Raw genomic sequence first — 27,606 nt, 5'->3', positions numbered from 1 at the left:
GTTACTGTTCCCCAACCCTGTTCCTCTGATACCTGCATCACTATCTCCAGTCAGGAACACACCTGCAAAAGGTGCAAAGAAAATAGCAAGGACAATGAAAAGGATAGAGTCACTTCTTTCTAAAACTCCTCTGGAAAAGTCACAAGCAAGGGATGGTAAATAAAATAAAAAGTTATCAAGTCATAAGCTACACAGAAGAACATGGATTCTCTTTTTCGCTGCCTCTTCCAATACAAGAATTAACAAACGAGGCATGAAACAAGCAGGTAGAAAGTTCAAAAACAAACAAAAAGAAGTGTTTTTTCCACACCAAATGTATTTAAGCCTTATAACACTCAGCCACAGGATGCTGTGGATGCTACAAGCATACATGGCTTCAAATACCAATTGGACAAATTCATAGAAGAAAAAACCCACTGGGGGCACTAAAAACAAATATCACCTCTAGTTCCGGAAACCTGCAAGCCACAAATTACTGGAGGCTGGGAGAGGTATTTCCTCAATATACACTATACTCTTCTCCAAGCATCTGCTTTTGGCAGCTCAGAGAGGCAGGATACTGGGCTAGAGGGATCTTTAATGTGACCAAGAACAGTCATTTTTATGTTCTTACGTAACTCATAAAAAAGTGAAAACATTAATCGTATGTACATGTCAGAACGACAAGCACAGCACATTAAAGGACCAGATTTTCAAAGGCCTAAAGGTCAGCACAGTGATTAACTACTACAGTCACAGTTTGAGAAGTACTTTTTCCAACATTAGAGTAGCTTAGTCTCCCCCAACCACAAACTTGTGCAAATGTATGGCAAACAAACTGTGAAATCTGAATTTTATTCAGAACGGTTCCCTGCAGCTGTGCACACTGCTGCATTGGTACAACTGAGGGCATACTACAGGCTTGGAATAACTGTGCTACTTAAATCAGAAGTGGCCCCAGAGGAAATATTTGTCAAGCTACAAGCTGCATCAGTGGAAATGGAGCATCGCATCACACTGTCTTTTGTATCTCAGAAGGCCCGTTCCACCACATCCACCCTACCAACTCCTGATGCTTAAAGAAATACTGAATTACTGATATTAAAGACAGAAATGCTGTGAGTAGACTTATCTGTCCTGTTTATTAAATTTGTTCAACTTATCTATTTATTTCCAGTTGCTTACCACATTTACAAAACTTCCACCACTTCAAATGGAAGACAAAAGCGGAGAGGGGATGAGAGGTTCTGCTTTGAAATTTGGGGGGACATCTCACACAGGTTGAGTAGAAGCTTTCTTAACTTTACCTGCAAAACTCCTCGACGACTCCATCACACTGAATACTCGCCAGCACGTAAAGATCTGTTCCTACAAGTCACATCAGGTCTTAGTCAGAGCACCCAAGCTAAAAACAAACTGGCAGTATCTCCCATTAAAAAGTCTTGTGCATCTCAAAAACTGGCACTTCTGAATTTGCAGCCTTTCCTGTTTTACCATGTTAATGTTGTTTTGGTGAAGCTTCCCGAGTGTTCAACACACTATATGGTACGCAGCGTGTTCTGTATGCATGACTTGTAAAAAGTTTAGTTCACAGCTACCAAGAATGGAAATAATTTCCTCTAATTTCCATGTCAATATCATATACAATATGTCAAAACAGTACGACAAACACCTTGCTATTCCATTTAATAGCTCTACCAACCAACAACTATTTTAATGGACAGTTGGGAAGAAACTAAGTCAGCTCTTCTGCTTTCAGATTATTATTTTTTTCCTGAATAAGGATATTAGTGTTCTTTAATTGTTTCAGGAAGTGATAAGCATCAAAAGCAGCAGCACCTCTTAACCACCTGGCTTAACAAGGCACTAGAGAATAAAATATAAAATAAAAAATTTTAAAAATAGAGCTCTCTTCTTCCAGGGCCCTGTCCAAGAAATCTCTATTCAAGAGACACCCACTAGTCAAAGCCAAAATACAAGTCTCCTATAATTAAAGGCAATGTAATGCAGCTTTTCTAGAAAAACCTAAGAAATTTAAAAAAAAAAAAAAAAAATAGAGTAGACCTGTGCATCTACAATAATGACATAAACTTAAGTCACCTTTTTGACAAGAAAAGTCAAATAACCTAGTTTTTCACTTTGCTCCTAAAAATGGCAAAACAAAGCAATGAATTACTGCATCCTGGAAGTCTTCATACTTGTGATACTTTCTCCTTCTCTTCAAAAAAAAAAAAAAAAAAAACACCACATTAGTTGCCATCTACATTTTTAAACTGCTAAGTCTGATCCCGCATTTTTCTCTCTTGTAAAACTAGGAATATGAAAACACATCGAAACAAAGTTTAAGATCTCTTGGGTCTCTGATCCCTGTGACCCTAAGCAGGAATCAGTAGATCCTTTTTTTGTGGGGGTGAAAGACCTAAAAGCAGATACATTGAACTTAGGCACTCTCACTTTTAAGTGACCCTATGCATTTTCAAATATCTGCAAAGGTATGTTTCCTAAATAAACCACCGCTTCTTGCACTAAGAATTAAGACCTAAGAAATGCTGGAAAATGCATCATAATTAATGTCACAATTAGGAGTGACCTACAGAAGGTTACTAGCAAGAAGCATTCTGTAATTATTAATACCAGCAAGCACAGAACACGAACTAGATTTCACTGCATCCTCCCTCGCTTCTTCACCGGCGTGCAGGCAGGACTTCTGCCACCCCGACGACTCCCCCACCGCGCTCTCAAGGCCACGCCGCCAGAACCCTGACACGCCGCCACATCCACCCCTCCCTCTCCTGGGGCCATCTACCTGAGGATGCCCACGTCACGTGGGAAGATGCTCGCAGGATGCAGCCTCCCCCCAGGCCGACCCCTCCCGCCGAGCGCAGCACCTCGCCTCTCCCCGACCCTCCGTCTCCCGCTACCCCCCGGACACTCTGCGCCCCCTCCCCGCGCCGCAGCCGCGGGAGCCCCCCGGCCCGGGCCAGGCGCACCCCTGACCCGCGACTGCGGCAGCCGCAGCCCGGCCGGGCGCGGAAGGCGGCACCGCCGGGCGCCCCCGCCCGCCGCCGTGCCCCGCCACGCGGGGCGCGCGTCTCCATGCCAACGGCCGCCACCGGCCCGGCACGGCCCGGCCCGGCACGGCCCCCCCGCTCCGGCCCCACGACCCGGCTTTACCCTCTCCAGCGCCTCCCGGCAAGGCGCCCCCGCGGCCCTGGCGTCCTCCGGGTCCTTCCTGCCGCCGCCCCCCAGCAGGGTGGCTCTCCGCTCCGCCGCGCTGGCTGCCACCGCCCGCCCGGGTTCCCTCCGCGGCGGCGGCGGCGCCGCCGCTTTGTCCCCCCGGGAGCGGCCCTTCCTCATCGCGGCGGCTTCTCCTCAGCGGCGGCTGCGGCACGACTCGGGCCCCCGCGGCGCGGAGCCGGCCATGGCCGGCGGGAGTCACGGAGAGCCGGGGCGGCGCCGCCGCCACCGTCGCCGCCACCACCTGCGCGCGGGGCGGAGGGACATGCCCGCCCGCCCGCCGCCGCCGCTCCCGCCGCCCGCCTGTCAGGGAGCGCGGGCGCAGCGGCTGCCGCGGCGCCGCCCCCCCCCGCCGCGCGCCCGCCCGCCCGCTGCCTATCGCGAGAGCACCGGCGTCGCGGCGGGGAAGAGGCGCGAGACTTGGCGGGGAGGAGGGAAGGAGGGGAACGCGCGAGACTTGTCACGAGGGGCGGGCGGGAGGTGCGAGGCGGGAAAGGGCGCGGGGCAGCTTGGGAAGGTAGCTGGCGCCGCTGAGGGAATGGCGGTCTCGCCGACGGGCAGCGGGGCCCCGCACGCTGCCCCCGCCAGCCCTGCGCGGCTCCCTGCACCGCTGCCGATGGGAACACACGTAGAAGGGAGGAATACACCGCGGGGGGACCACAGCAGTCCGGCAGCCTGGCTCCCGGTAGGGCTGCCCGGGCAAGTGACGCCTCCGGGCTCCAGATGCTCTGCTTCCCTGCCAGGAGAGGAGGGACAGGGCTGCCTCGTTGCGGTCGCAAAAGGAGGCTCAGAGGTGTAGACTGAGGATGCACAATGCAGTAGTGTCCCGGGGGGGGGGGGGGGGGGGGGCAGTGTTTCTGCCCCCATCGTCATCATCCGGGATCAGCTCAGGTGTCCAGCAGCAACCGGCTTCCGTGTCAGTAAACTCTTAACTGCCCCTGGAAATGTAAGGTGAGCGCAGGACCTTTCCTGTGGTGTCACCAGTAGCAGGTAGCATTTGGGAAAACGCCACATTTCTTTGTTCCAAGAGGCCCGCCGACTCCTCCAGTGTGATATGGTGGGAATCAAGCCCCAGCCCCCAGCAGCGCTGGGGTGACTGGAGCCTCTCTGGGCAGCCCCCGGCCCTCTGCAGGAGCACTGAGGTGCAGGAAGACGTTTACCAGCTGTACCATCAAGTGCTACAGCCCACTTTTTCATGGAGAGTGGGATGGCATCAGGAAGCAGATTAAGATGTAGTTCCCTGTCTCAGTAGAAAAGACAAACCAGCAGAGATTCATTACCTCAAGGAGTAATCACAGCATATATCATCATCTTGTGTTTCATCTCAACAATTCACACCCTCTCAACATTTTTGTCTTTGCAAATTATTTCCTGAGGGTATAAGTTACCAGTTTCGGGATTCATTTTTCACAAAAGCAACTTCAAAGTTGTCCCTTTTTTTCACTATTACATAAACAGGAACCTTGTTACTGCTGCAGAAAAAACAATTCCTTCTCCCTTTTTACCAAGCTGAAAAGGCTTATTATACATCTTCAATCAGGTAATCTGATTTTATAAATTTTTTATTTGTTTTGTACAAAGAAAGACAACAAAAATACACTTTCAAACGATTTATTAAGGTAGATGGGTGGGAGCATTTTTAACTCATTATTAAGAATATTTAAATTCTTGCTGAAAACTATTTCAGGATGCTGGATTAGTCACAGAGATTTTTTTCCATCATAATGGTGTATGATAGAGATGGACAACCATGTGGAATTTCCCAGCTGGGAATCCTGCCCTAACTAAATGTAAATAATGCAAATGTATGGAATCTTGGCATCCGTGATAATGTGAGTCTATTAGGATGGCACAGTGCCTCATCATAATTTGGCTGGATCTTTGCCCTGTTGCAACATAGATGCCAATTAGTTATTTGTTGGTTATGGCCTGTGGGCCACCTTGCACTGGCTTACACCTGTTCACTACATGTGCCAAAAAAGAATTCATGAATACGGGAAGAAAAGTCACAATGAGAATTTGAATAACACTACCTGCCTTTGAAACATATTAAAACCAAGTCTTAATTGTTAGCTTTAGATAGAATTGCAAATAATTGCCTTCTGGTTCAGTATTTTATGCAAAACAATTTAAAAATCTTTTTGATCACTCTGAATCAAAAAGCCATTTGGGGGTTAACAGGACATTTTACTTGTGAAAAGATTGCATTTGGTTTGCTTCTGGTTTGCTTCTGGATTATTTCCTTCTCTGTTTAATCCCTGTTTAGTATTTTGGACTCAAGATATCTTTCCAATATTTTTGAAACAAAAGAACAGTGAGGTTTCATGTTGAACGAATAGGAAAAATGTTCCTCATTTTACTGATTCTCCCATGTTTTTTCCATTTAAACTCATCACTGAATATGACCTGAATCTGCAGACCAATCTGAGTGACCTGATTTTTCTTTTCCATATGAGCTAGTTTTCTGAACTTGGTTTTTTTTCCAACTTTAAATAAAAGTGAACGAATCATGAGAGGCTTGGCAGGTAAAAGGGGTACAGATGAATGAGACAGAGCGTGGTGTGATGTGCCTACAATCACAGTGTTTGTTTCCAGAAATATTCTGTCACATCCAAAAAAGATAGAAGAGTAATTAATAAAGGCTTATAAAGGGGCTGATTCTTATGTTACCCAGACTGACTGACATGGAGCAAAAGCAGAGAGAGCCTCTGTAGCTCACTTACTGATAACGCAGCTAGTACTCAGTTAATTCTGTTTCTCTTTGCAGTTCCAGATACTTCCTTTCCCTGGCTTCCACCTTCCATTTTCGCCATATAAAGAAGGTCTCAGCATGCCCTTCTGGTTCAGAAGGTAGTTGGAACGATGCTATCCAGGAATAGTTCTCTTCCATTCTTCTCTAGCTGGTTTAAAGGGACTTTGGTAAGGCAGAACACAGAGTCTAGCCCAGCTTATTCAATAATGTTTTCTGAAATGACATAAATCCATCCGCAGCATTTTTATGACTGCTGAGCACACAGCTACAGCAATAATTCCTGGAGCTGGAATAGAGGTACACAGCTTGAAGCTGTGAGGTTAAAACCTCTTTATTCCAAACAGAATAGAAAATGCTAAATAGTAGAAGTTATTAGGATGCTGCTGAGCAAGAGAATTTCCTCTACAAAATGAAATACTTAACTTAATCATTTGAATTCCTATTAAGTTTGAACATTTAGGAAAACTGATGCCGCACAAAACCCAGCTGATCACCTATTTTCACTGTTTCCACGGCAGAACTGCATCACTAATGCCACCAAACAAGTATATTGCTAAGGCTTGTCATTTGTCATTCTGCTCACAATATACACATAATCTTCACTCTCAGTATTTCTGCTCTGTATGAGACAGAGGAAATGGCTTTAGTTGTTTTGCATGTTAAGCTGTCACTCACATTCTGTTAGTGACCCAGTTCTAATGGTATTCACAGAGAAGTTTTGGTCTTTACACTGGAATACTAATGTTTGGCAATTGGCAATATGCAGTCAGCCCGGAAGATGGCACGGTACTTTGGGATGTTGTACTATACCTGCATAGAATGTCATTAATGACAAGTAATTATACAGGTTGCACGTCATCACCATGACTCCTAGCTATTTCCCTAACTTCACCTCTGTGACAGCATTCTTTTTTAAAGATTCACAAAAACCCCCAGCTTGATACAACTAAAGAATACCAGTTATGAGCAAAATAAAAAATAAGGGTAAAAAAGTAGTTACATGAACTGCGGGAAGAGCAAGATTTGCTAGGAAATGCTTTGACTAAGACTAATCAATTACTCTTTATAGAATCATGCATCCTTTTGTTCAGCAAAAAGCAAAAGACCAATCCCCGCTCTGCGAGGCTATCCAAGCAACACATGCTCCCTGCATAGCTGAGAACTGCAGCCACAGAGTACAGCTCCCCACCACCACCCCTAAGCTCCAGGGAAATGGTAAGAAATATAGGATTTTCCAAAATAATGCAGGAGATTTAGTAAGTCTGGGACCTTGACACAATCTAGGCAATATTTACTCATGATCTGAATCTGGTGAGGTCTGCTATTTGAGAAGTTCTGCATTAGACATTTGCATAATTGATAAAAATACTCATAGTTACATGAGAACTTTTTACAGGAAGGATGTAAACCCTCATGTTTCAAGGCACAAGCTAATCATTGAATTAAAGAGGATTAGGAAGAAATTTCTTACAGGCAGGTTATTCCATAAAAGTATATTATACAGTATATTATTCCAGTGCATCTTCACTAGAAACTACTACTATTAGTCAGTCTCAGGGACAGAATAATGAAGTAAACCAACTGACAACCTGGTCCAGGATGGCAATTACTAGATCTATATATAACAAAAGTCCAGTCCTAACTGGATATGATTTGCTTTCCAATTGTTATTTTCCTTCTTTATATACCATGAAGGACATACATCCTTGTTTGCAGTGATGCAGTATGTCAGAGTGACAGCTTTGCACTGCTGTAACCTTGTTCCAGATATATTTATGTCTGACAAGGAAGTAGAAGATGTAAATATGCAAATATATATCAGGAGTTAAAAGTATGTCTGTGAGGTTAGGGAGAGCTTACTGCAATAGTTAACAGCACTTCTAAGCAACAAAAGCTCATCAAACACATTATAGCTTTAAAAAGAGACCAGTGAATATGCTGCTTTCACTGTCAGCCTGGACTTGATTGTACAGCAGTTGCTACAGTTGAGCTCTTACCCCTAGGTGTTAACAGAGTACAAATTACATATGCATATAAATATGTATATTTGTGTGTATTTCTGAAAGGTCCAGAAAGGGAAGCAGATGGGGAATGGAGAGATGCTGGCCAGCAGGAACAGCATCAGATCCTAACTGTTGTCACCCTCTCTTTGAGCACCCAAAGATGAGTTTTAAGGAGGGCTGGGGAGAGGATTACACATAGTTCTACTGTTACTTGTGGAAATGCCTCCCAAATATAAGATGACACATACATGAAAGCCATGGAAATCCAACAGGTGTGCAGTGGAGGCTGTCATCGGGACACTTCAAGAGACTTAATGGGTCTGTATTGAAAGAGAACAGACAGAAAGGGCTTAGATAAACTGAGAAGGGAGTTGGACGTGAAAACAGTTTTTGACTGATACAACAGAGAGGGGAGCCATTTGAGGGATGCAGAGAGAGAGAGGACACAATGTAAAGAAAGGTAGTGGGGAAAACATACCTTTTGCATGAGTGTTGTGGTCAATTTTCTAACCACAGATTCATCACAGGGCATTGAGTCAAGCTATCTAGAACTAATATGACATGTATGGGAGTCATTCCTCAGAGATGTCTGCAGAGACACTACATGGACCTCAACTGTGTCCTCCTTAAAATTCATCCCTGCTGTGATACTAACAGGAAAAGCTCAGCAGTGATTAATCTGGTGGTTTCCAGTCACTGCCTTTTAATATGTTGACCAGTATGATCTCACTGTTACCTTGTGCTTGCATTATTTGTTTCCTCTATAGACCTGTCGGCCCTTAATTTTTATTGCAAGGTGTTCAACATAACAATTAAAAAAAACCCAGAATGCTAACACAATGGGGCTTAGAGGTTGCCAGTTCTGACTTAAAGTACTGCCAGTCCTACCCTCCCCTATTTGTCTCTCTCATTGTGATACACCACCCTTTTCCTCACAGCAACACAACTCTTCTACAGCTGTGCTATAAACTGAATGGGGAAATTGATTTGGCTAGAAACACTGGAGGCAGGGGGAAGTCCTGGATTTCTTTTTGCTGGATCAGTTCCCCCATCTGGTTGGGTGCACAACCCCATCTGGGCTGTGCCAGCACAGCGGAGGAAAAGGGGCAGTACAGGATCAGGGCAGAAAAGGAGGCTGTGGGACATGGCCATCCGTAATCCAGTATTGGCACCAAGTACTTTAAAACACTACATCACAACTTTACACAGGGACATCTAGGCATTGCCTCTATACAAATACATACATCATAAATACACATAATAAAAGTGTAAATAAATTTTTTTAAAAAGTATTCATACTCCCCTAAGAAGAAATTAATCATTCATAAGTGATTGTAGGAAATTCAATCAAATGTTAATAGTCTAAATTAGAAACAAGATTGCAGTTGGTTAATTCTGGAGTATAGGTCAAGCTGGGCCCAGATTTTCTTTGTCACTTGTGAGAGCCCATATCACACCACACAGTCAGTAGCTATCCAAACCAAAGCCCATTCTTTGTAGAAAAAAATAACAATAATTGTTAGTGGTTCAAGGAACCTCACAGTAACAGACTAGCAGAATGTGAAAGGCAAATGAAAGACTAGGGCAAAGGAAGAGCATTCAGTTATGCTTTCAAGAGGTGCTTTCAACTCAGTAATAAGCTAAAATAAGTAGGTTTTTGTCCCCTTTAATTTTGAAAAACTTAACATGGGGCTTAAAATAACATTTTTACAATGATAATTTTGTTGTTTGGGCTGTGATTGCTTTTTAAACCTACTATTCATTAAAATATCTGCTTTTTTTTTTCCCACTGACTCACTCTCTTGGTTATATAAAATTACTGGTGCTTTTGTCATTCCTGTGCCCTGTTGGAGAACTAGCTCAGCAACGTCTGTGTACTCAAATAAAGCAAGTAAGCCTTACTTCGTGCCATGATGTATTCCTTACACAGACAAAATAAAAGGAGAAATCCCAGCCCCACCAAAGTGAACAGAAACAAATCACACCTTAAATTCAGTGGAGTTAAGATTTGACCTCATTTTTTTTTTCCATAGTCAGGAGTGCCAGACTGAGTCCATCTGGAGTGTCACCCCTGGCATTCAGCTTGACTGGTGACATGATACGTTCAGCAGAGAGACTTGTGAATATGAACTCTTGGTTCTGAAGTCTAACATAGTGAAAGTCAAGAATATATACTTAACTGCTCATCAAATAGTGTGCCCTTGTTGCAACTTTAAATGCAGTTCTGCAAAGGAGCTTCAGGAATGACACTAAATTAGATAACAACCTGTGCTCCTAATTACATTTCTTGTCACAGTTAACGAGAAAAACAATTCCAACTTCTGAGCTTGGAGGCTCACACTGAGATGTGAGGAACAAACATTAATTGCATTAGCACCCATTGCCATCTATAATAAAGCTGTAACAGGCCAAATGCTCTAATTTACGCTCCTGAAACTCTGTCTCCCTCCGGTCACGCTGTTGTTACACTTTCAGTATGCCAAGAAGGGAAATGGATCTGGCAATTGTCACTGGTTGGAAGTGCAAACATTTTTTCCCTTAACCACATTGGCTTTGCAGAGTAACCAAGAATATAAAACCGTAAAAGCTTACTTCAGTCATTAAAGAGATCTGACTCACAAAAAAGGAATCAGTATGTTGAATTAGGAGACGTCAGTTGACATAGTTACTAAACTGATTGCCAGAAGCTGGGAAGTGAGCAACTAGCTTTATTTTTTTAACATTTTTTCCCCTGATTTTCTGCTGATGGCTCTTGCCAGAAGGAAGTTGCTCAGGTAGATGGCTCTTGAAACCTAGTATAGCAGTGTTTGTGGTTTTGGAATAGATGCATACTTTTACTAGTATCATAGGCCACTATCAATTAGATCATCAGATGATAATAATAATAATTTAACGTTGTGGTGCCTGAATTGCTGTCTGCGGCGATATCTTAACATCACGCATGCTTTAACTCTCTCTTAACAACATGCGTGTTTTAACTGTAGCTCTTGAAAAGATTAATAGAATAGGGCACTGATATTAAAGTTAAAATTAAATGGCAGTAGGAGTCTTAAAAGTACAAGAACATCACGGAGTACTTGAAAATAAGTTCAGTTTTAACAAATAAAGAGAAGTGACCTATTCAAGCATGGGAAGGGGTAAGAAACTTCCTTTAACGAATGTCTCAGTATAAGACATCACAAAAATAACTAGCCAGAGAATACTTTAAGAAAAAAGAGTCAAGATTCACTTCTCAGGTGATGAAGAAGTATAGCTGAGATCTCTAAAAGCTCCTTAGCCTGAGCCTGCTTACATGTATTGCTAACCAAAGCCAAGTCTGAGAAATCACAAACATATGACAATTTTCCTGCCTGCTGTTAGAAACTGTGCCTCATCTCCCAGCAAGTGATCCCATTTGGCTCATACTCAAAGCCTGAAAGAGATCCCAGTTTCCTATAGCTTAATATAATTTGTATGTCAATTCAATGAACAGAGGCATTACAAGAAACCTCCTGGCATGCTTACACCTTTACAAGTGTGCATATATTTTATGCAAACTGAGCAGTAAGGCACAGAGCATGTACTATTTCTGTGCTTTTTACCAGGCTGGCTAGCCCATCCACTCATCACAATGTTGAAAGTGAGTGTTCATATTATACAGTGGTCTTTATTTTGTATGAATACACAGACCCAAGTGCTGAGCAGTATGCACGAATCCTTTACATTACAAATCAGCAAGGAGCTCCCTGAATTTCAGCCAACACTGGATCAAGCCACATGAGGTGAAGGCGTGGGTAGTAAGCCGTTACATTTACTTCAGTTTCTCCTATAGTTACTTTATGCCTTTTTAAACTTGCCTTAATTAAATTCATTCTTTAAACTTGTCTTAATTAAATTCATTCTGGAACATAAAAATCGCTCAGTTTCCACTGATCTGGAAATGGCTCTTTTTAGGCCAGCAATCTTTTGCCTTGAGGCACTTACTAGAGCTAGGATAGGAATCGGTGCTTACAGCTTATAGAGATTGTTTTATTATCATGCTCAGTGAGTTTGCTCAATGAGATTCATACCACACTTTCATTGTGCCAATGTTTGTTTTTTCAAGCAAAAAAGGTTTGTAAATAATGGCCCCAGAGTATTATCTGACAAACCAGTGTTCTGTTTTAAACACAAAAACAACAGATGCTACTTTCCTTATGCATCTAAGTAATTGCAAGGTACTGAGTGGTGCTGCTCTTTACAGTAATCAACAAGATTTGATCTATGACAGTAAGTGCAACTATTTGTAATCACCATGTCTACCTTATGCGATGGTTTATGTTCAGATGCAGAATCCTCTTTGCAGGAAGCAGATCTCACAATGAAATCCAATCAAGAATCACTATCAATGCTACAAGCAACAGTTTCTTGTACTGCTTGTGACACTGGTTGAAGAGTACATATGAGGCAGGTAGAGCAAACAGAGCAAACAGCAGCAGGTTTTAAAGGGATCTTGTGAAGAAAGAGCAAAGACCTGAGAATCGGGAGATGTGGATTCTCTTCCAGGGGCTGCAATAAAATTACTGTGTAAGACAAGGCAACCCATCATATCTATAGTCAAAATTAAGACAGTCAGGCTGAAATATGAAGCGTTTTTAATGTGTCTAATTCAGTGAAGTCGTAATCTGTGATAAGAACCCCATGAAACTGTTGTAGAAATTAATCTAATAATTAATAATACAAGGAATCATTGAAAAATCAGGCAGGGGGGGTTAGTTGTATTTGGTATACAGGAGAGCTGTTGTTTTTCTAATTCTAACCTATGCTTGTACTTTCCTCTTTATCAAGTCAACGTTTGCAAGCAATAAAAGGGCATTATGTGCTGGTCATTGCATCTGCTTTTGAGATAAATCTATGTTAGCATTCCAAAGGGTCAAGGAACTCTTCCAGGGCAAACAAATTCTGGAGCACTGATGCCAGATGGTGTGTATATAAAGTGGAAAATGAGAAAAGCAATTTACTGTGTTCCTGTTCCAGGGAGAAGTATCACCCAGAAGGACAGCAAAAGAGGTAAGATACTATATCTGAAAAGCCTAGGTACATAGAGGAGCTGCAATCCTTATTCAGGCAAAATTATTCCAAAAAGGTAATGGGAATATTTAACTAAAGAATGAAGGGTTAAATTAATAACGTGTGTAAAGAATTATGTATTGGTTTATGTAACAGGTTCTAGATTTATCTATATAGCTCACCAGTATGTAGTCTGTCTTTAGAGAAATTTTAGTGGCACAGACAAAATGTTTTTATCTTGCATTTTTGACCAAACTCTACAAAAGAGGCAGAAAATAATGGATCAGATTCTGAAGTATAAATTAGCATAGCCTCAACAAAGGCAAGTTATCAATGTAATTTATCCAGCTCAGGTGCTGACAAGTACTAGCTCACTTGCAGCTGTATTAAATGTGTAATTTCCAAGTGTACAAAACAACTCTGCAAGTTTTAGAACTAATCAATCTTTTCTTCAAATCTAGTGAAGCAGAGGAATGTCTCTTGGAAGGGTTCAAAGATAAATTCAGGTTGCTGTAAGAAATTTAAAATAATTTTCTTAAATACTGAAAATTATAACATGTTTTCATAAATAGCCTGAACTATTGATGGCTTTTATCACTTGCCATTGAACCTCAAAAATATGTAGCAGAAGTATAAGTGTTCAGATATAAGCAAGGAGAAAGGGAGAATATGTGTCCTAATATTTATGTGTGGATCTTTGCTGAGCATATTTTATTTGGTTATATATTTAGCTTTTTTAAAGCAGTCCTTCTTCTTAATGTTATGGCTTCTCCTAGAAATAAACGATATAAATAAAGACTTCTCTCCATACAGAAAAAAGAATCGAACAACAATGCTGAGGTTTGTTGTCACCCTCTTTGCTGTCATAACGTCATCTATCTGCCAAAAGTACGGATGTCTGGAAGGGGACACCCACAAACTGAAGCCAAGTCGTGAGCCAAATATGCATGAATGCACTCTGTACTCTAAATGTAAGAGTGGTTTAATTTTTGCCAAATATAGTCTAGAAGTACAGCTTTGTACACACTAATTGTTTTGGCAGTTCCCTTAATTTCTCAAAAATATATAAGATGCAGTATATGTTGCATTTGAAAAGCTTCCTTCATTGGCATTTTGCTGCACGCAAACCAAGAGTAAGATTCCAGTTCTTAACAAAGGCAACTGCAAAACTCTCATTTACTTCATTTATTTTCTTTTAAAAATTCTGATGAAGTTTACTTTTCTTGTAGCTCCATCTGCTTAAAAAAGTTTACAGCAAAGATGAATTTGGTTTATTGTGATTAAGTATAAAAATTAATTAATTGTAGCAGACACCAAATAGGAAAGGTTGAAATCAAAATTCTATAGTGAGCAAAGTATAGTATTTATTACATTTCTTCAACTCTCTTCTTATGTTTGGTAGCTTTCAAAGTTAGTATCCCTCAGGATATAACATCTGGCAGAACACCAGTAAAATTCTTGGGGCTCTCTGGGCAAACCTTGACAAAGCACTGTTGATGCCCGTCCACCTCAGTTAGCATTTACACTGCTACTTCCAAAACCAAAAATGTTACATCCTGAGTACATCTTCTGCTTAGTACTGAGAGACTTTATCATGTTATGAACCAAACAGATTCATCTTACATTTTGAGTCTTCCAAATACAGTATTAAAGAAAATCCTTATTGCAAGATCTCTGTTTCATTCCTAACAGCTTCCTGTTGCTATGTAGACTTCACAGAGCAATTGGCTCATTCCCCAGTAATTAAAGTAAACAACAGCTACTGGAACAGATGTGGGCAGCTCAGTAAATCGTAAGTCAGCTTTGATGTTGTCTGTGTCCTGGTTCAATAGATCTGTGCTGTAGCAGCCACACAGCTAATGGTAACTCCCCCTGGAGTTGCTGATGGACAGTCCCGAGGTTGCCCTACAGATTATGCCACCCAGCCTGGTTCCCATCATCTTTTCTCTATACCTGACCAACATCTGACTCTTCTTTTTCTCCTCTCACAAAAGCCCATGAATCCCTAAGTATATATTATTTGTGCAGAAGGATTTATGCCATTTTATCAAGAAAGGGTTACGTTTTTTCAGGTTTGCTTTCAGTATAGAACCAGGTCTAGCAATGCAAAGCAGTCATAAACCCAGTAGGTAACAACCACACCACATCTCTGTAGCTCTCCAAAGCAACCATTACATACCAGTGAGTGTGACCCCTAGTCAATACAGACCAGGCTTCTTCCTTTGTTTAGAAAGCAGGTCAACTAGATTATTAAATCTCACAAACAAAATTCACAAGAGTCCAGAAATGAAACTTCTGAGTATTTAGAATAAAAAATTCTTGTAGCCCTGTGGGTTTTGTAACCATGAAGAATGTCTTCATAATTACGATTTTTAGTATCTCATTAGATGTTAGAGCTGTGAAACATGGCAAGTTATAGAAATAAAAGAATGAAAGTACAAAACAATTAAGCAAAAACAGATGTGCAAAAGTAACAGCTATTGCCTGCCACTCCCAGAAGAGCAGCAACAGTATGCGTTTTTAAGTAACTTCAGCTGGGCTGTGGGAAAATCTAAAGATTAGTGAAACCATGAGGCTACAAGACAGAAGAAGTTTTGTACTATAGTTTTAAACTACATTTTATTATTGCCTGGAATCGTTCTTGCCAGGAAAACTCAAGGCCTCAAAAGTTTACAGAAAGCTTACACAAATAGGGCTGAAATATGCATGGAAACATTTGTGCACTCTTTAGCTGGCTATGGTAATTGCACGGTCAGAGTCTGTACACAATGCCAAAGGAATGAATTTGGAACCTAGACACTAACAGGGTGAAAGGATGCTTTTCTATGTTTTTCTCCTAATCTGTAGTATTGCATCCACTTCAAAGCAGGCCTAGAAAACTGAGGCTATAGCCTTGATACTAAGAAACAGGCTTATTTGTGGCTTTTCTCACCCACCACAGCTGTGAAGATTTCACAAAGAAAATTGAGTGCTTTTACCGGTGTTCACCGCATGCTGCTCGCTGGATCCATCCCAATGACACTGCTGCTATTCGGTCTGTTCCACTGTGTCAAAGCTTTTGTGATGACTGGTAGGTTCAGCTTTTTATCAAAGTATTTTTATTTAGCTTTAATATGCCTGTGTTACTAGGGCGTCAAGGAGCATGGGTGGATGAACCACAGATCTCCCAATCAAGTGGCACTGAAATTCGATGGTGTTGCACCACCTTTATGCATTTTCTCTTGTTCTGCCTCTTCATTTCTTGTTTGCCATCTCTACTTGTTCCTCTGCTAAGCTACTACCCTCAAAATAATGATACAGGCTGAATGCAGGATGGAGTCACTAAACTCTGGCAGAGTTTAGTGACTCCGTAAGGATGCAGTGCAGTGGCACCAGAACTGCCTGACACAGTGGAGGAGCTCTCACCACGTTGACAGGCACTAACAGCAGTGAGGGCCTGCCCGCCCTTAGAAAAGTCCATACCTGTGAGTTAGCATTTGTGCAGTTAGCATTTTAAATCTAAATACTTGATCATGATATGATACATTTCTTATATATGTATAAAATCATAGAATGGTTTGAGTCGGAAGGGGCCTTAAAGATCATCTAGTTCCAACCCCCTGCCATGGGCAGGGATACCTTCCACTAGACCAGGTTGCTCAAAGCCCCATCCACCCTGGCCTTGAACACTTCCAGGAATGGGGCATCCACAGCCTCTCTGGGCAACCTGTTCCAGTGCCTCACCACCCTCACAGTGAAGAATGCACTACAGAATCATGAAAGCAGCCACTTCCTGTATGTTTTCAATTAATTCATATAACAAATTAGCTTAATTCCTTAATTTTTCACCCTTGGCGTTTTCTCTTCGCTTCCATCATCCTTCTCTCTAAAATCACTTCTAAAAGCCTGAATCTCAGAGAAACTTGCAGCCAAATAATGCTAAAAATTTTAATAGCAACGAGCAAGCATAATAGCATTTAATTTTGTTTCCCACAATATAGCATCAAGGAATCACATTATTTTTTGAGTGCAAGACATGTAGTGGGACAACTGTCTGTCCTTAGTCTTGGCGTAGGAGCATTGTATCCAGGTGGTGTACTGAGATTTTTTCAGTGGTCCATATCCAGCATATATTTCTCCCTCCCTCCTTCCCTCCCTCCCTGTTTTGAGATGTTGAACCTTAAATAATGTCATCACATGACATATAAATCTCAGTCAGTACCATATTAATGTTGTGCCTAGTAACTACAGTAACTTGTCCGTATGGTTAAACTGGTGTGAAGCATAATACAAACAGCACAGGCTGTGTTCACACTATGGGATTATAACTGCTAGCATCCCTTGAAAGTAATGAACTGTGAATGTCTGAATCCCTTAGGCTGCTCTGAAAATCACAGAAGACTGTTTTAGTACTTGTAAAAATGTTATAAAAGAGCTTTTCTTGGAAGCACGGAAAATACAGAACACACAGTAGCACATGGTCAGGTTCTCCTGCGCTGCTCTGTACAGTGCTTTCCCTAGTGGTTATACAACTTGAATGTTATTGACACATGGATCCATTTTCATTCTCATCTTCTCTCCAAGAGCAAAGTCATGTATGCAGTACAGTATTTTGGTAGGATTTGTCTTTAAATATGTCTCCATTGCTTTGTGCCAGAGAAGGAAACAAGAAGCGTAGCTTGGATTTGTAATGGAAGATAGTGAGAAGGGCTGATGTATTTCTTAGCTTCCCTGGAGTTTCCTCTAGTGATGAATTTTATTTCTGTGTTAGGAAACTCCATGTGCCTCAGGAACAGATTTGTTATGCACAGTCTTCGTTCCTAAATTTTTGGTAATCTTCTAAACTGAATCCAGATTATTGACCTCCTTCAAGATGAAGACTGAGACCTTGAATTTGCCTCAGTGCTCAGAATCTCAAAGCTCAGAAGCAAATATTAACAAAATTTGAAAACATTTGGATATTAAAGCATTGGAGTTGCCAGTGAGCTTTAGAATAGATCTAACAGGCAAAGTGAAAGAATACCAACATCTAAAACAAAAGTATCCCAAAATAAGTAGGACACAAAGTCATCACCAAACTGCTATATCCAGTGAATGTGTAAAGATGAAGGAAAATATACCCTGTAAGTTTAGTTTGCATCTATGAACTGGTTTAAACCAGCCTCAGTATATGTCAGATTTATACCAAAGTACATATGGTGGGTCAGTATTACATAGCAAAACTCTCAGTGTCCCCTGGGTATTGCCAGAACCTCCAGGTAGATAGCATTTTTAACTTTTGTTGTTGGAAAGTATGGAGGTGTGTGATTGAGAGCTGCTGCACAGGAAAAACTGACCCTTTTCCAGTATAGAGTCTTCTGGCAGAGAGTAGGCTCTACGCTAAACAAATACTGAACAATGATCTATTGCCCCTGTTGGCATCATAGATGCCTGGCCTGAATCAAAAATGTAATGATGACCCATTACCATGCATGCTAGTCTGTGTGCCTGCCTAATGCCAATGTCAAACCCATTCCCTCACACTGCTTAAGGCCTGAGGCTAGAAAAGAGCCTGGACAGAATTCCCACTCTTTCTGGTGATTTAAAGTAACATTTTTTCATGTTCTATTCACTGGAGTCCCTTTAGCATGCTGTAACACTGCTAGTGATGTGACCTACTTTCTCTACATGCCGTGAGTGTGCCTGCTGCATACTGTATGTCTTTTTGTGGCCAGAAATGTGCAGAGGATTCTGAATGAGCAGTGACTTCATTTAAAAGAAATTAATCTGCCTAGCTTGGGGCCTTCCTTTTCTTCCTATTGTCTTAGGTTTCCTTGCTCCCACTAGTCCCAAAACTATTGCTTTTGAAAGAGCCCGATGTACAAGCCATTTTCTGATCCACCTGTAAAAGGACCCTGTGCCCTTTAAAAGAGAAACAGCTACTTATAAAAAAGGGGGAGGGGGTGAAGCTTTAAAATAAAAATATCCTCCCCATTGTGCATAGGGAGCTAGTATGTTCAGGGAGGATCTTTTAAGTATTTGCTTATGTTTCTCACAGGTTTTAATTAATGTTTGAAGAAACCACTTATGGGTTTCTGGACAGCAGAAATCAGACTTTCCATAAGTCATGATTTTTCATAAACTTAGCTTCATAATTACTTCCATTGGGATAAAGAAAAATTTGTAACAATAGAGTTATGCCTTGCTACCTGCTTATATAACAAACCACAGAGTCAGGCAATAATCATAATTAGGAAACATTTCATCTGACAATTCAATAGATAATAGTGAATAAAAATATAAATACTTTAATAAACATATTTAAGTCAAATTCCTGAGGAAACCAGATGCATAGCATGAATGCCCCAGTTCAGTAAAATTCTGAAATACATATTCATAATTTGAAAAGTATAACTGAAGGTGACACTAATTTCAAAAGAAGCAGTTCTGCTCTCTCCTCAGCCCCAGGGGCTGCTCATTCTTTCCCCTACCCTGTCCCCACCCATATGTCAGCGGCACTGTCTGAGAGGCTGTGAAGCAACCCTGGTCTGGGAACCCATCAGGCTGAAAAATACTTAGCCAAATAATAAAGGAAACCAAAAAAGGAGACTGTGGGAAGGGCACAACTGCTTTAAGTGGAAGTGCTAGTATTAGGCAGCTCACAGCAGGTATTGGTTGACTTTGCTAGAAAGCAATAAATTTAAGTGCATGCATAAAGTAAAGGACATGCCTACATGGCTTGAAGAATCGAGGGCTAATTGTTGAATCCGATGCTGGTATGTGGAGAGCTCATAGATAGTGATAACAAAAAGTTTGCATTGATGCTCCTAACTGGTGTGCCTTCAAGCAGGCAAAGGGACTAGCATTAGAGAAACAGCTGTCACTGGGGAGTTACTTCTGTGTGGCTTTCTCAGTCAGGGTACACGCAGCAGCTAACAAACAACAAACCAATTATTCTTATAGTACCTAGTCCCAAATCCAGACATGGCACAAACTGGTAGGATCTGCCTATTAGTGTCACTTTATATTAATTTATCAAAATGCAGCCTATATTTTCAGCAGAGCCCCCACCTCTGACAGCAGATTCATGGATGAACACATTTGAGAATACATGTCTCCTGCCCTAGACCTGTTTAGTTCAGGCCCTGGTTACCCTCCATCTGTTACTGCTTTTTTCTCCCACCAAAAAGCCCAGAAAACCTATGTGAAGGTTCTGCGGATGTGCATGTTCTTACCTTTCTGCATGTGCAAATGTACTGCAGTGTCTAGTTCTTGTAGTTCTGTGACCACATGACAACCTCATATTTCATTTAAAAATGTAAGTCTGCAGCCCTCGTGATATCAAAATAGTTTTGGAACCATGACTCTGAAGAGTAAAAATGACAAATAGAAAATATATCCAAAGGCATTAATTATAAATACCATGCTGAACGACGCTAACTTTTTGAAAGCTGTGCCTCATGGGTTTGGCACTCTCAGTTACTGGTGTGAATAGTCCGCCTGAAGCCATTGAGACTAAGTTTAAGTACATGTTAACTGATTTGCAGAAAGTGATCCTTAAGAAAGGTAAAAGCCAGAAAGTAGAACATAAAAAGAAGTAGAAGGAAGGAAATTATGCAGGATAATGGTAAGTCATGAGATCTCTCATCACATAGACCAGCCAGTTGCATACTGTACTCATTCCAGGCCATTTATAGGCTTTTTTTTACATTACCACTTACAAGTTTAAAATAACTTAAAATTTAAAATTTTAGACCTATACCCTGCAAGACTCTTATCCTTCCTCCTTCACTTCAAGTTTAACTTCTTTGAAAACATCATTCTGAGGCTGACAGCCTATTAGTTTATATGATTTTGTTGTTTGTGGATTTTCCTTATTTCAGTGCATATTCCTCATAGCAACCCCCTGCCCAGGAAATACCATTATTCTTTTCCCATATTAATTCATAAATACAAACTTTCCCCACATCTCCTTCAACTGACAGTTCACTCTCAGCGTACCTGTGCTCTGTCACAATATTGAACATCAGTATTCATGAAACTGCCTCCCACACAGTATTTCCTCCACTCAGTAACATCAGCAAACATAACCAAGCAGAAAACACTGCATGAATGAGCGTTGCTCCTCAGAACATGAGCCCTTTACTTAAGTCTGTGAGTATAAAACATAGTGGGTGAACTGTTCAGTTTTCATTGGGATTTAGGTCTTCCTGGCCAGCTCAGAGCTTATGTACATGTCAGGCTAAGATAATGTGCACATTTCTTGAAGATCTGTTGCTAAGCTGCACTGTGCAACCATACCACGTTACTAGCATAGCCCATGCAGACTTTTTGAGTTGAATCTGAGTCCACTGAAAAAAAAGTGAGAGAAATAACTGTATCTTCCACACTAATCTCCATGAAGGTATGAAGCCTGCAAAGATGATTCCATATGTGTTCATAACTGGCTGACAGACTGGGAATGGGATGAAAGTGGAGAAAACCGCTGTAAGAATAAATGTATTCCATACAGTGAGGTAAGAAAACCTGATCAACTGGAGCAGAAAAAATGGCATTAAGAGTTCTTTTTTTTTCCCGAATATATGGGTGTAAAATGCAATAGCTGAATTATTTTTACTTCAGTCATTTCAAGCCATACCTACATCACACTTTTTAAGTATATAAATTTTAAAACATTTATATTTATGTAGATCACTTACTCTAAGTATATATACATTTAATTAATCACTATTCATACCACTTGCGAAACAAAAGTAAAAGTTTACTTTTACAAAAGTAAAAGTTCAAGCAGCACTGATATTTTAACCACAGTGGGGTTTAGAAAGTAAAAGATAAATGAAATTTGTTCATACAACAGAGACACTGAGATGCATTTTATAAGGTTCCTTACATAATGTGGGGCTTTACACACCTCTGTCTTTTTAAAGTGGGACATAAGTTCCCAAATCACGAAGGAAGTTTTAAGGTTTTCTTTCCTGTTAGGCATCTTTGCCCTTTTCTCTATTTTACCTCGTTCTGTTCAAGTCCTCCATCCTCCAAATCTCTCAGTCCTGACATTCTATTTGTCTCCCTTTTGCTCTCCACAGACCTATCATATCTCTGAAGCGTGCTCTCCATTGTGTCTGCCAATGGCTAGGCAGAGCTAACTTTGTTCTCTGTAACTCTGATGGTTCAAGAGCAGCACTGACAAGCTTTCTGAGAGCTCATCCCATCTCTCTGAGAAGGTTTAATGGTTGGGATAACTAATTTTATGAGCAAAAGTGTATAAAATGAGAACTGACAAGACTTACAGGAGCAAGGTTGCCTAGTACCTGATCTGCAGACCTTTCAAGAGTAAGGTAGGATTTTTTCTAGTGACTCAAGTAAGTTTAGCATCAGGGCAATACAATACAGCTCAAAACTGCTACACTTATTTGAGTATTTTTAATAGTTGAACTTCACTGAGTCCATGAAAACTGTCCAAATCACAGAAGTAAACGAAATTTAAGTGTAGTGCTTAGAGACTGGCAGTAAGGCTTGCAGAGATCTCAGATTCATTGTTTTGAACTCAATTCAAGTGCATGTACTTCCAGAAGTCAGTTCAGCAACTGATATAAGTGGAAGTCACAGTCCAGTTAGTGCAGGATTGCTGTCTGCCTTGCAAAAGTGACACTAATCAGCAGGCTCAGGAAGGTGGCCAAAAAAACAAATGGGCTGCGGAAACTTACAGCTTAGTTTCCCAGATGTGCTAAATCATCAGTAGTTCCAGATGAAGTGAAAAATGAAATGATAATCTCCGTAAATAATCTCCAGTCCCTGTTCAAACTGTCCCTGGTCCAGAGATAGGAGTTTTTAACCTTGAATTCCCTTGTACTTATTTCTTAAAGAAAATATACCATCTGCAGGGAAAAACATGCAGCAAATCCAGAGGTCTTATCACTTGAAACCAGGCGCAGCTATTCCTAAACTAAATGGAACCACACCCTAAACTGCCCGTGTTTTTCACCAAAAATAGGCTTGCATGGTAAGTAAGAATAAAGATGAAGTTTCTTCAGAGAAATTAAAAAAACACATTTCCCATATGAAAATTACATGATATACAAACATTAGACTCGCTCGGTTTGGACTCAACTCATGGAAAAGAAAGTTACTGTTACCCAGAAGCACAAAGGGTTCTCCAATGTCAAAGCACTGTGGACAGATGCTTACTTTCTTTTGATGCCCTCAGCTCATACAGAGGAGCAATCAGCAGCCCTACATTTGACATATGCAAGTGGTTGAAAGGACTATTTGGAACAAACACTGAATATGAAACAAATGCTGAATATTAAGAATGCACAATGGATCATAGCCAGTTTTAGCCTGGCTAAAATGAGGCACATTTTGTCATTGTTCTCCCAGCTGAGTGCTCCCCAAGCAATGTTAATGCACAGACTGGAACATTTTCCAAGAAGCTGAAGAATCAGAATCCTTTGCAGTAATTTAGGGACATGTTTGGTAAATGGGCTGTGAGCACTGTTTATTTGCTGCAGCATTCTGGCAACACTCTGATCTTTAAGCAGAGTTAGGAGGAAGGTAAAAGTAAAATTACCAATTTAGCAAGTAGAAGACCATGAATACATGTTACAGAATGTGTGGGACACAAGAACAGGATGTAGCCATGTCTCTTGCATACAGACCTACGAAAACCCACGTGACAGCTTTGAATACTTTCTGGAATGGTTAACTAAAAGCCGATAGGAATCCAGGAACTGTACAGGAGCTGGAAGAAAATGTCTAGTGCTGCTTAAAATGCAGAAATAGTGGGAAAGAAACAGCTACGATCTGCCTGCCCTGAGAACACAAGGAGAGAACTAGATGCAGCAACCTTTCAATTTCTGACCCTACATTGCTCCCAGTGCACTAGCCAACCTCCACACTCCTCTTCCAGCAACTGCAGCATCCGTGGAGTGAGCCCTGGCTAGAGATGGTGTGAACTGAAAAGCTATTTTACAGACTACAGAGTCTTTGGGACTGTTTGGAATGGACTCTTTATTATTCACAAAGGATAGATTTCTAAGGCAAAAGTGATGGTTATGATTTCTTCTCATTTGCCTTCCTGCACAGTACAGGTCAACATAGTTTTTGCATGTGGGGAGGCAGGGAGACATCTCATAAGAAGAACATCTTGTGGAAAATAGCTGGATCAGAAGAAGCTGCAGGACAACAGATGCCCAGTCCCACTTCCACATAATAGGCTTAAATCTGTAATCATTCATTTTTTGCACACAGAGCAGCTTCCATGCAGAAATCTCCCAGCCACAAAGACAGGGCACCTTCTCCGAGATTTGCAGTGTCAGATCTTTATATGAGCTGGCGATAACGGTAAACCAGCACACCATCCAGAAATTACAGCACTGAGAAAAACACTGTAGGATTAAAGAATCAGCATCATGTGCAAGGACTACTTGTACTATTACAGATTAAAAATGGCTTCTTTTAGAGAGATGCTGGTGACATGGTCAAGGTGAATCAGTCAGCAATGGAACCCAGCAGTCCTGCTGCGTGGCCCACTGTTTCAGTCATTAACACTCCCACACCTTAATTCCCAAGGCTTCTACTCCTGCCATCACTCCCACCCCCAACTTCATTCTTAGCTTTGCTTCTGGGGGTAAACCTAAAGCTTCCTTTACAGAATCAGAGAAGATTGAATTTCAACCACAAACACATGGGAGAAATCCAGGCAAGATAAAGTGTATATCCTGCCTACTTTCTGGCTGAACATGATAAGTCCTAAGCTAATACTCTTTAGGCAAACTCAAGCTGGGCGGACAGAAGGTTGTCACAACATGAGCTTAGCAAACAAGAAATATCTTTGTTGTATGGTTGTACAGGTCCTATGACACAGGCCTTACAAAACAATGTAGTAGCAAGAACAGGACAGATTTACTTGGAGAGAGTACAAGAGGCTGCAGTTTACAGTTTCTTGAGCCAGAAAGGCTGTTGCACCGCTGCACACAGCACTTTGGAAGCTTGAAGAAAATTTACTTTCTTCAAGCAGTTTCTATGTCCCTTCTCTTTGTCTGTGAGGTCCTGCCCGGTCATGATGTACATTGCAGCAGGCACAATGAGATCCCATGGAGCTGTGACTTCCCTGGGCTGTCTGTCTCCAGCCTGTAGACACAAAGATTCCCATACTCGAAGCACTGCGTGGCACTTTCGGCACTACTCAGATGCCGAGACATGTCAGAGTGTCCTGACATGCTACAAGTTATACATCCTCTCACACACAGCTTTGGTCTGTCAGACCCAGAAACCTAGCTGGGCTGTTGGCCCCAGGGTGGAAACAAAGAGCTGGCTGTTGATCACTTTGCGCTTTGTATAATCACTTGCTCTCACAACAGGCAAATCTCTTTTGCCAGTTGTGGGACTGGATAACATTTTAAGATATCTCAGAAGTGATGAAGCATGGCACACAGAAAGACAGTGAATAACTCCAGACTGCTTTTTTATAATCTAGTACCAATTTTTAAGAATTGATAAATGTTTATCAATTTGATACAGACTGATTTTAACTCAATTCTTTTTAAATGTAATTGATGCATTTCTTATTTGACACACAGATGTATGCAAATGGGACTGACATGTGCCAGAATATGTGGGGGGAGTCATTTAAGGTGAGCGAATCCTCCTGCCTCTGCTTGCAAATGAACAAAAAGGACATGATGGCAATCAAGTATCTCCTCTCCGAAAGCTCAGAGGAAAGCTCCAGCATCAGCAGCAGCGAGGAACATGCCTGCCAAAAGAAACTCTTGAAGTTTGAGAAACTAAGGGGAGAGGAAGGGGAACAGACAAGATAAATGCTGGTGGATGTATGTCAGGACAAGAGAAGTCATCGTGGAGGCTGGGCTCGGGGCATCACGCCAGCCTGCTTTATGCCTTACTTCCTGGAACATAATAAATCAATGGCTGGTTATATTAATCTTTCTCTGATGTTTTTGCATCTGCATCACAAAGCTCCCAGACAGGTTAGCACAGGTGTAATCCTGTGACTTGAACTGAACAGCTAGAAGCCTGAAGGTAACATCTAGGGGTTGACTTTCAAAGAGAGGCACAGGCAGCTCCTGCTGACTTAAGGTGGAACAGTGAGAACTACAGACCTCTGGAAGGCTATGCCAGTAATGCACCAAATCTTCAACCCAAACCCTTCATTAGCATAGGCACACAGCACTCCTGTTATGAGTTCCTGTGTGCCTAGCTCTGCTCAGACAAAGAAGAAATGCTGCAGGCAGAAATAGGTCAGTGAGCCTGGCTACTGACCACTGAAAATGTATTTATTTTGTAACTCAGAAACATTCTTGCAAAACAGGGGATTGTGGTGTACTAGATAAATCCCTGGATCCATATATTCCCAGTATACAGTATGCACGGTCTGCTGCACTGGGCTTTTACCTTAAACAACAGCAGTACAAAAGTCTCCTACAATATGAATTTGAAGCGTAATTTTGAGTGCAATTAATCCCACTGAATGATTCCAAACAGAATGATCTCTGACAAACAGAGGTGTCAGTGAGGGCCCCAGTCAGGTTTCTCCCATCAGTAATTCTTCTTCCCAGCATCACTGTTACAGTCAAAGTAAAACTAAAATCTGTACCAGTCCCAGAGGGACTCATCAGGTAAAGATGAATGAAATTATGCTTTCAGGTATGCATCCATACTCCCTCTGACATCACTGTAGAGTGGACAGGTCTGTGCCATTCTGTACAGCATTTCATAGTGGTATCACCAGGGAAACCATGAGAAGGATTTTTTGGGGGGTTCAGATTATCAAATTGTGAAAATCAGCATCATCTCAGTGCTTGCTATATGGCTAGGGATCTTACAGCATTTAAGGATCTGGTCCACAGTTAATACAATGACTTGGCACATCCTGTTAAACTAGGAGAATCTTAAAAATCCAGCACACTTTCTTCACTGGGCTGTTTATTTATTGGAATGGTTTCACACAGCTGCAACAGTAATGCTAAACCCATTAGGTCATGCTCTGCTTCCAACCAGCTTCCCAGTATATTTAACAATGGACTAATTCCTACCAGCACTGAATTGTTTTTAGAATGACTCTTTGCCACATCTGTATTTTGTGCTAACTCAATTTGTCAGTTCTACTGTCTGAAAAGAAAGAACAAGAATTTGGTCTTCTGTAAAGCTCTGACAGTCCTTTTCCCCCCTATTTCACCAACTCTGTTCTTTCCTGTCCTTCTTTATTGCACCTGAATCAGAGCAGAAATTTTCCTGCTTTTTATTTTGCTGTGCTCAAAATTCAAGAATTAATTACCCCTCTCACTGCCATAACACCAGCTTTTTTCTGTATCACCATGGCCAAAGATTTCCTTCATCTTTTTTGTTAAGTATAGCACAATTGTTTCTGTCTATGTCTCTGCTCTTTTTCTTCCCATTCCAGTTTATTCTCTTTGCTCTGGCTAAATTACTCTTGAAACCACTCTCAACAAACAATCCTTCCATGCTTAGTTTCAGGACGACCCATGAGACTGGTTATTGCATGCTCTTGTAGCACTGGATCCTACAGCAGCTAAGGGACCAAGACCATTTAGCTCCTATTCATAACTTTCCCACTGACTCATGATGTACCCTAAGCAATCCACTTAACTCTTTTGTGACCCCAATAATTTT

General features: G+C 41.4%; 2 protein-coding genes and 1 long non-coding RNA gene across 13 annotated transcripts in view; 1 reads left to right on the top strand and 2 right to left on the bottom strand.

Moving 5' to 3' along the window:
* Positions 1-3,552, bottom strand: part of MAST2 (microtubule associated serine/threonine kinase 2) — a 199,666-nt gene extending 196,114 nt beyond the window's left edge. For 2 of the 6 annotated variants that reach the window (XM_030031724.2, XM_030031725.2), the window contains exon 1: positions 3,154-3,551. In XM_030031724.2, the coding sequence (XP_029887584.1) occupies positions 3,154-3,336 (183 nt within the window). In that variant the 5' untranslated portion in view covers positions 3,337-3,551. Of the gene's footprint in view, positions 1-3,153 lie in introns of all 6 variants that reach the window. The other 4 variants (XM_030031726.2, XM_030031729.2, XM_030031727.2 and 1 more) reach the window with 3 other exon arrangements.
* A 168-nt stretch (positions 3,553-3,720) lies between these two features.
* Positions 3,721-25,897, top strand: LOC115349433 (riboflavin-binding protein). Of its 5 annotated transcripts, XM_041128004.1 has the most exons (10): positions 3,721-4,167; positions 4,675-4,756; positions 5,984-6,135; positions 7,038-7,183; positions 12,967-12,999; positions 13,813-13,970; positions 14,692-14,791; positions 15,941-16,069; positions 21,362-21,473; positions 25,539-25,897. In XM_041128004.1, the coding sequence occupies exons 6-10, from the start codon at positions 13,832-13,834 to the stop codon at positions 25,773-25,775; spliced, it is 717 nt and encodes a 238-aa protein (XP_040983938.1). In that variant the 5' UTR covers positions 3,721-4,167; positions 4,675-4,756; positions 5,984-6,135; positions 7,038-7,183; positions 12,967-12,999; positions 13,813-13,831; the 3' UTR covers positions 25,776-25,897. The 5 variants fall into 5 exon arrangements, with proteins under 5 accessions (XP_040983938.1, XP_040983939.1, XP_029889596.1 ...); XM_041128005.1 differs by lacking the exon at positions 7,038-7,183; XM_030033736.2 differs by lacking the exons at positions 3,721-4,167; positions 4,675-4,756; positions 5,984-6,135 and having other exon boundaries at positions 6,776-7,183.
* LOC121233719 lies at positions 6,101-21,109 on the bottom strand. 2 transcript variants are annotated; one of them, XR_005933735.1, is made up of 5 exons: positions 20,193-21,109; positions 9,957-12,498; positions 8,220-8,291; positions 6,644-6,778; positions 6,101-6,181 (listed from the first exon to the last, which is right to left on the bottom strand). It is a non-coding gene; the product is annotated as an uncharacterized LOC121233719 (long non-coding RNA). The 2 variants fall into 2 exon arrangements; XR_005933734.1 differs by lacking the exon at positions 6,644-6,778.
* Positions 25,898-27,606: the final 1,709 nt, after the last annotated feature.

This window comes from Aquila chrysaetos, chromosome 12 (assembly GCF_900496995.4).
Source record: "Aquila chrysaetos chrysaetos chromosome 12, bAquChr1.4, whole genome shotgun sequence".
NCBI lineage: Eukaryota > Metazoa > Chordata > Aves > Accipitriformes > Accipitridae > Aquila > Aquila chrysaetos.
Note: the sequence above shows the minus strand (reverse complement) of the source record. Positions and strands in the feature narration are given on the sequence as shown.

What these genes read in the sequence shown, in the direction of transcription:
- LOC115349433 (XM_041128003.1), top strand. Translation starts at nt 13,685, where the DNA reads ATGTGTGGATCTTTGCTGAGCATATTTTATTTGGTTATATATTTAGCT. An exon ending in ATGCACTCTGTACTCTAAAT is followed by an intron (nt 13,971 to 14,691) that starts GTAAGAGTGGTT and finishes CATTCCTAACAG; the next exon opens with CTTCCTGTTGCTATGTAGAC. An exon ending in TGTGGGCAGCTCAGTAAATC is followed by an intron (nt 14,792 to 15,940) that starts GTAAGTCAGCTT and finishes CACCCACCACAG; the next exon opens with CTGTGAAGATTTCACAAAGA.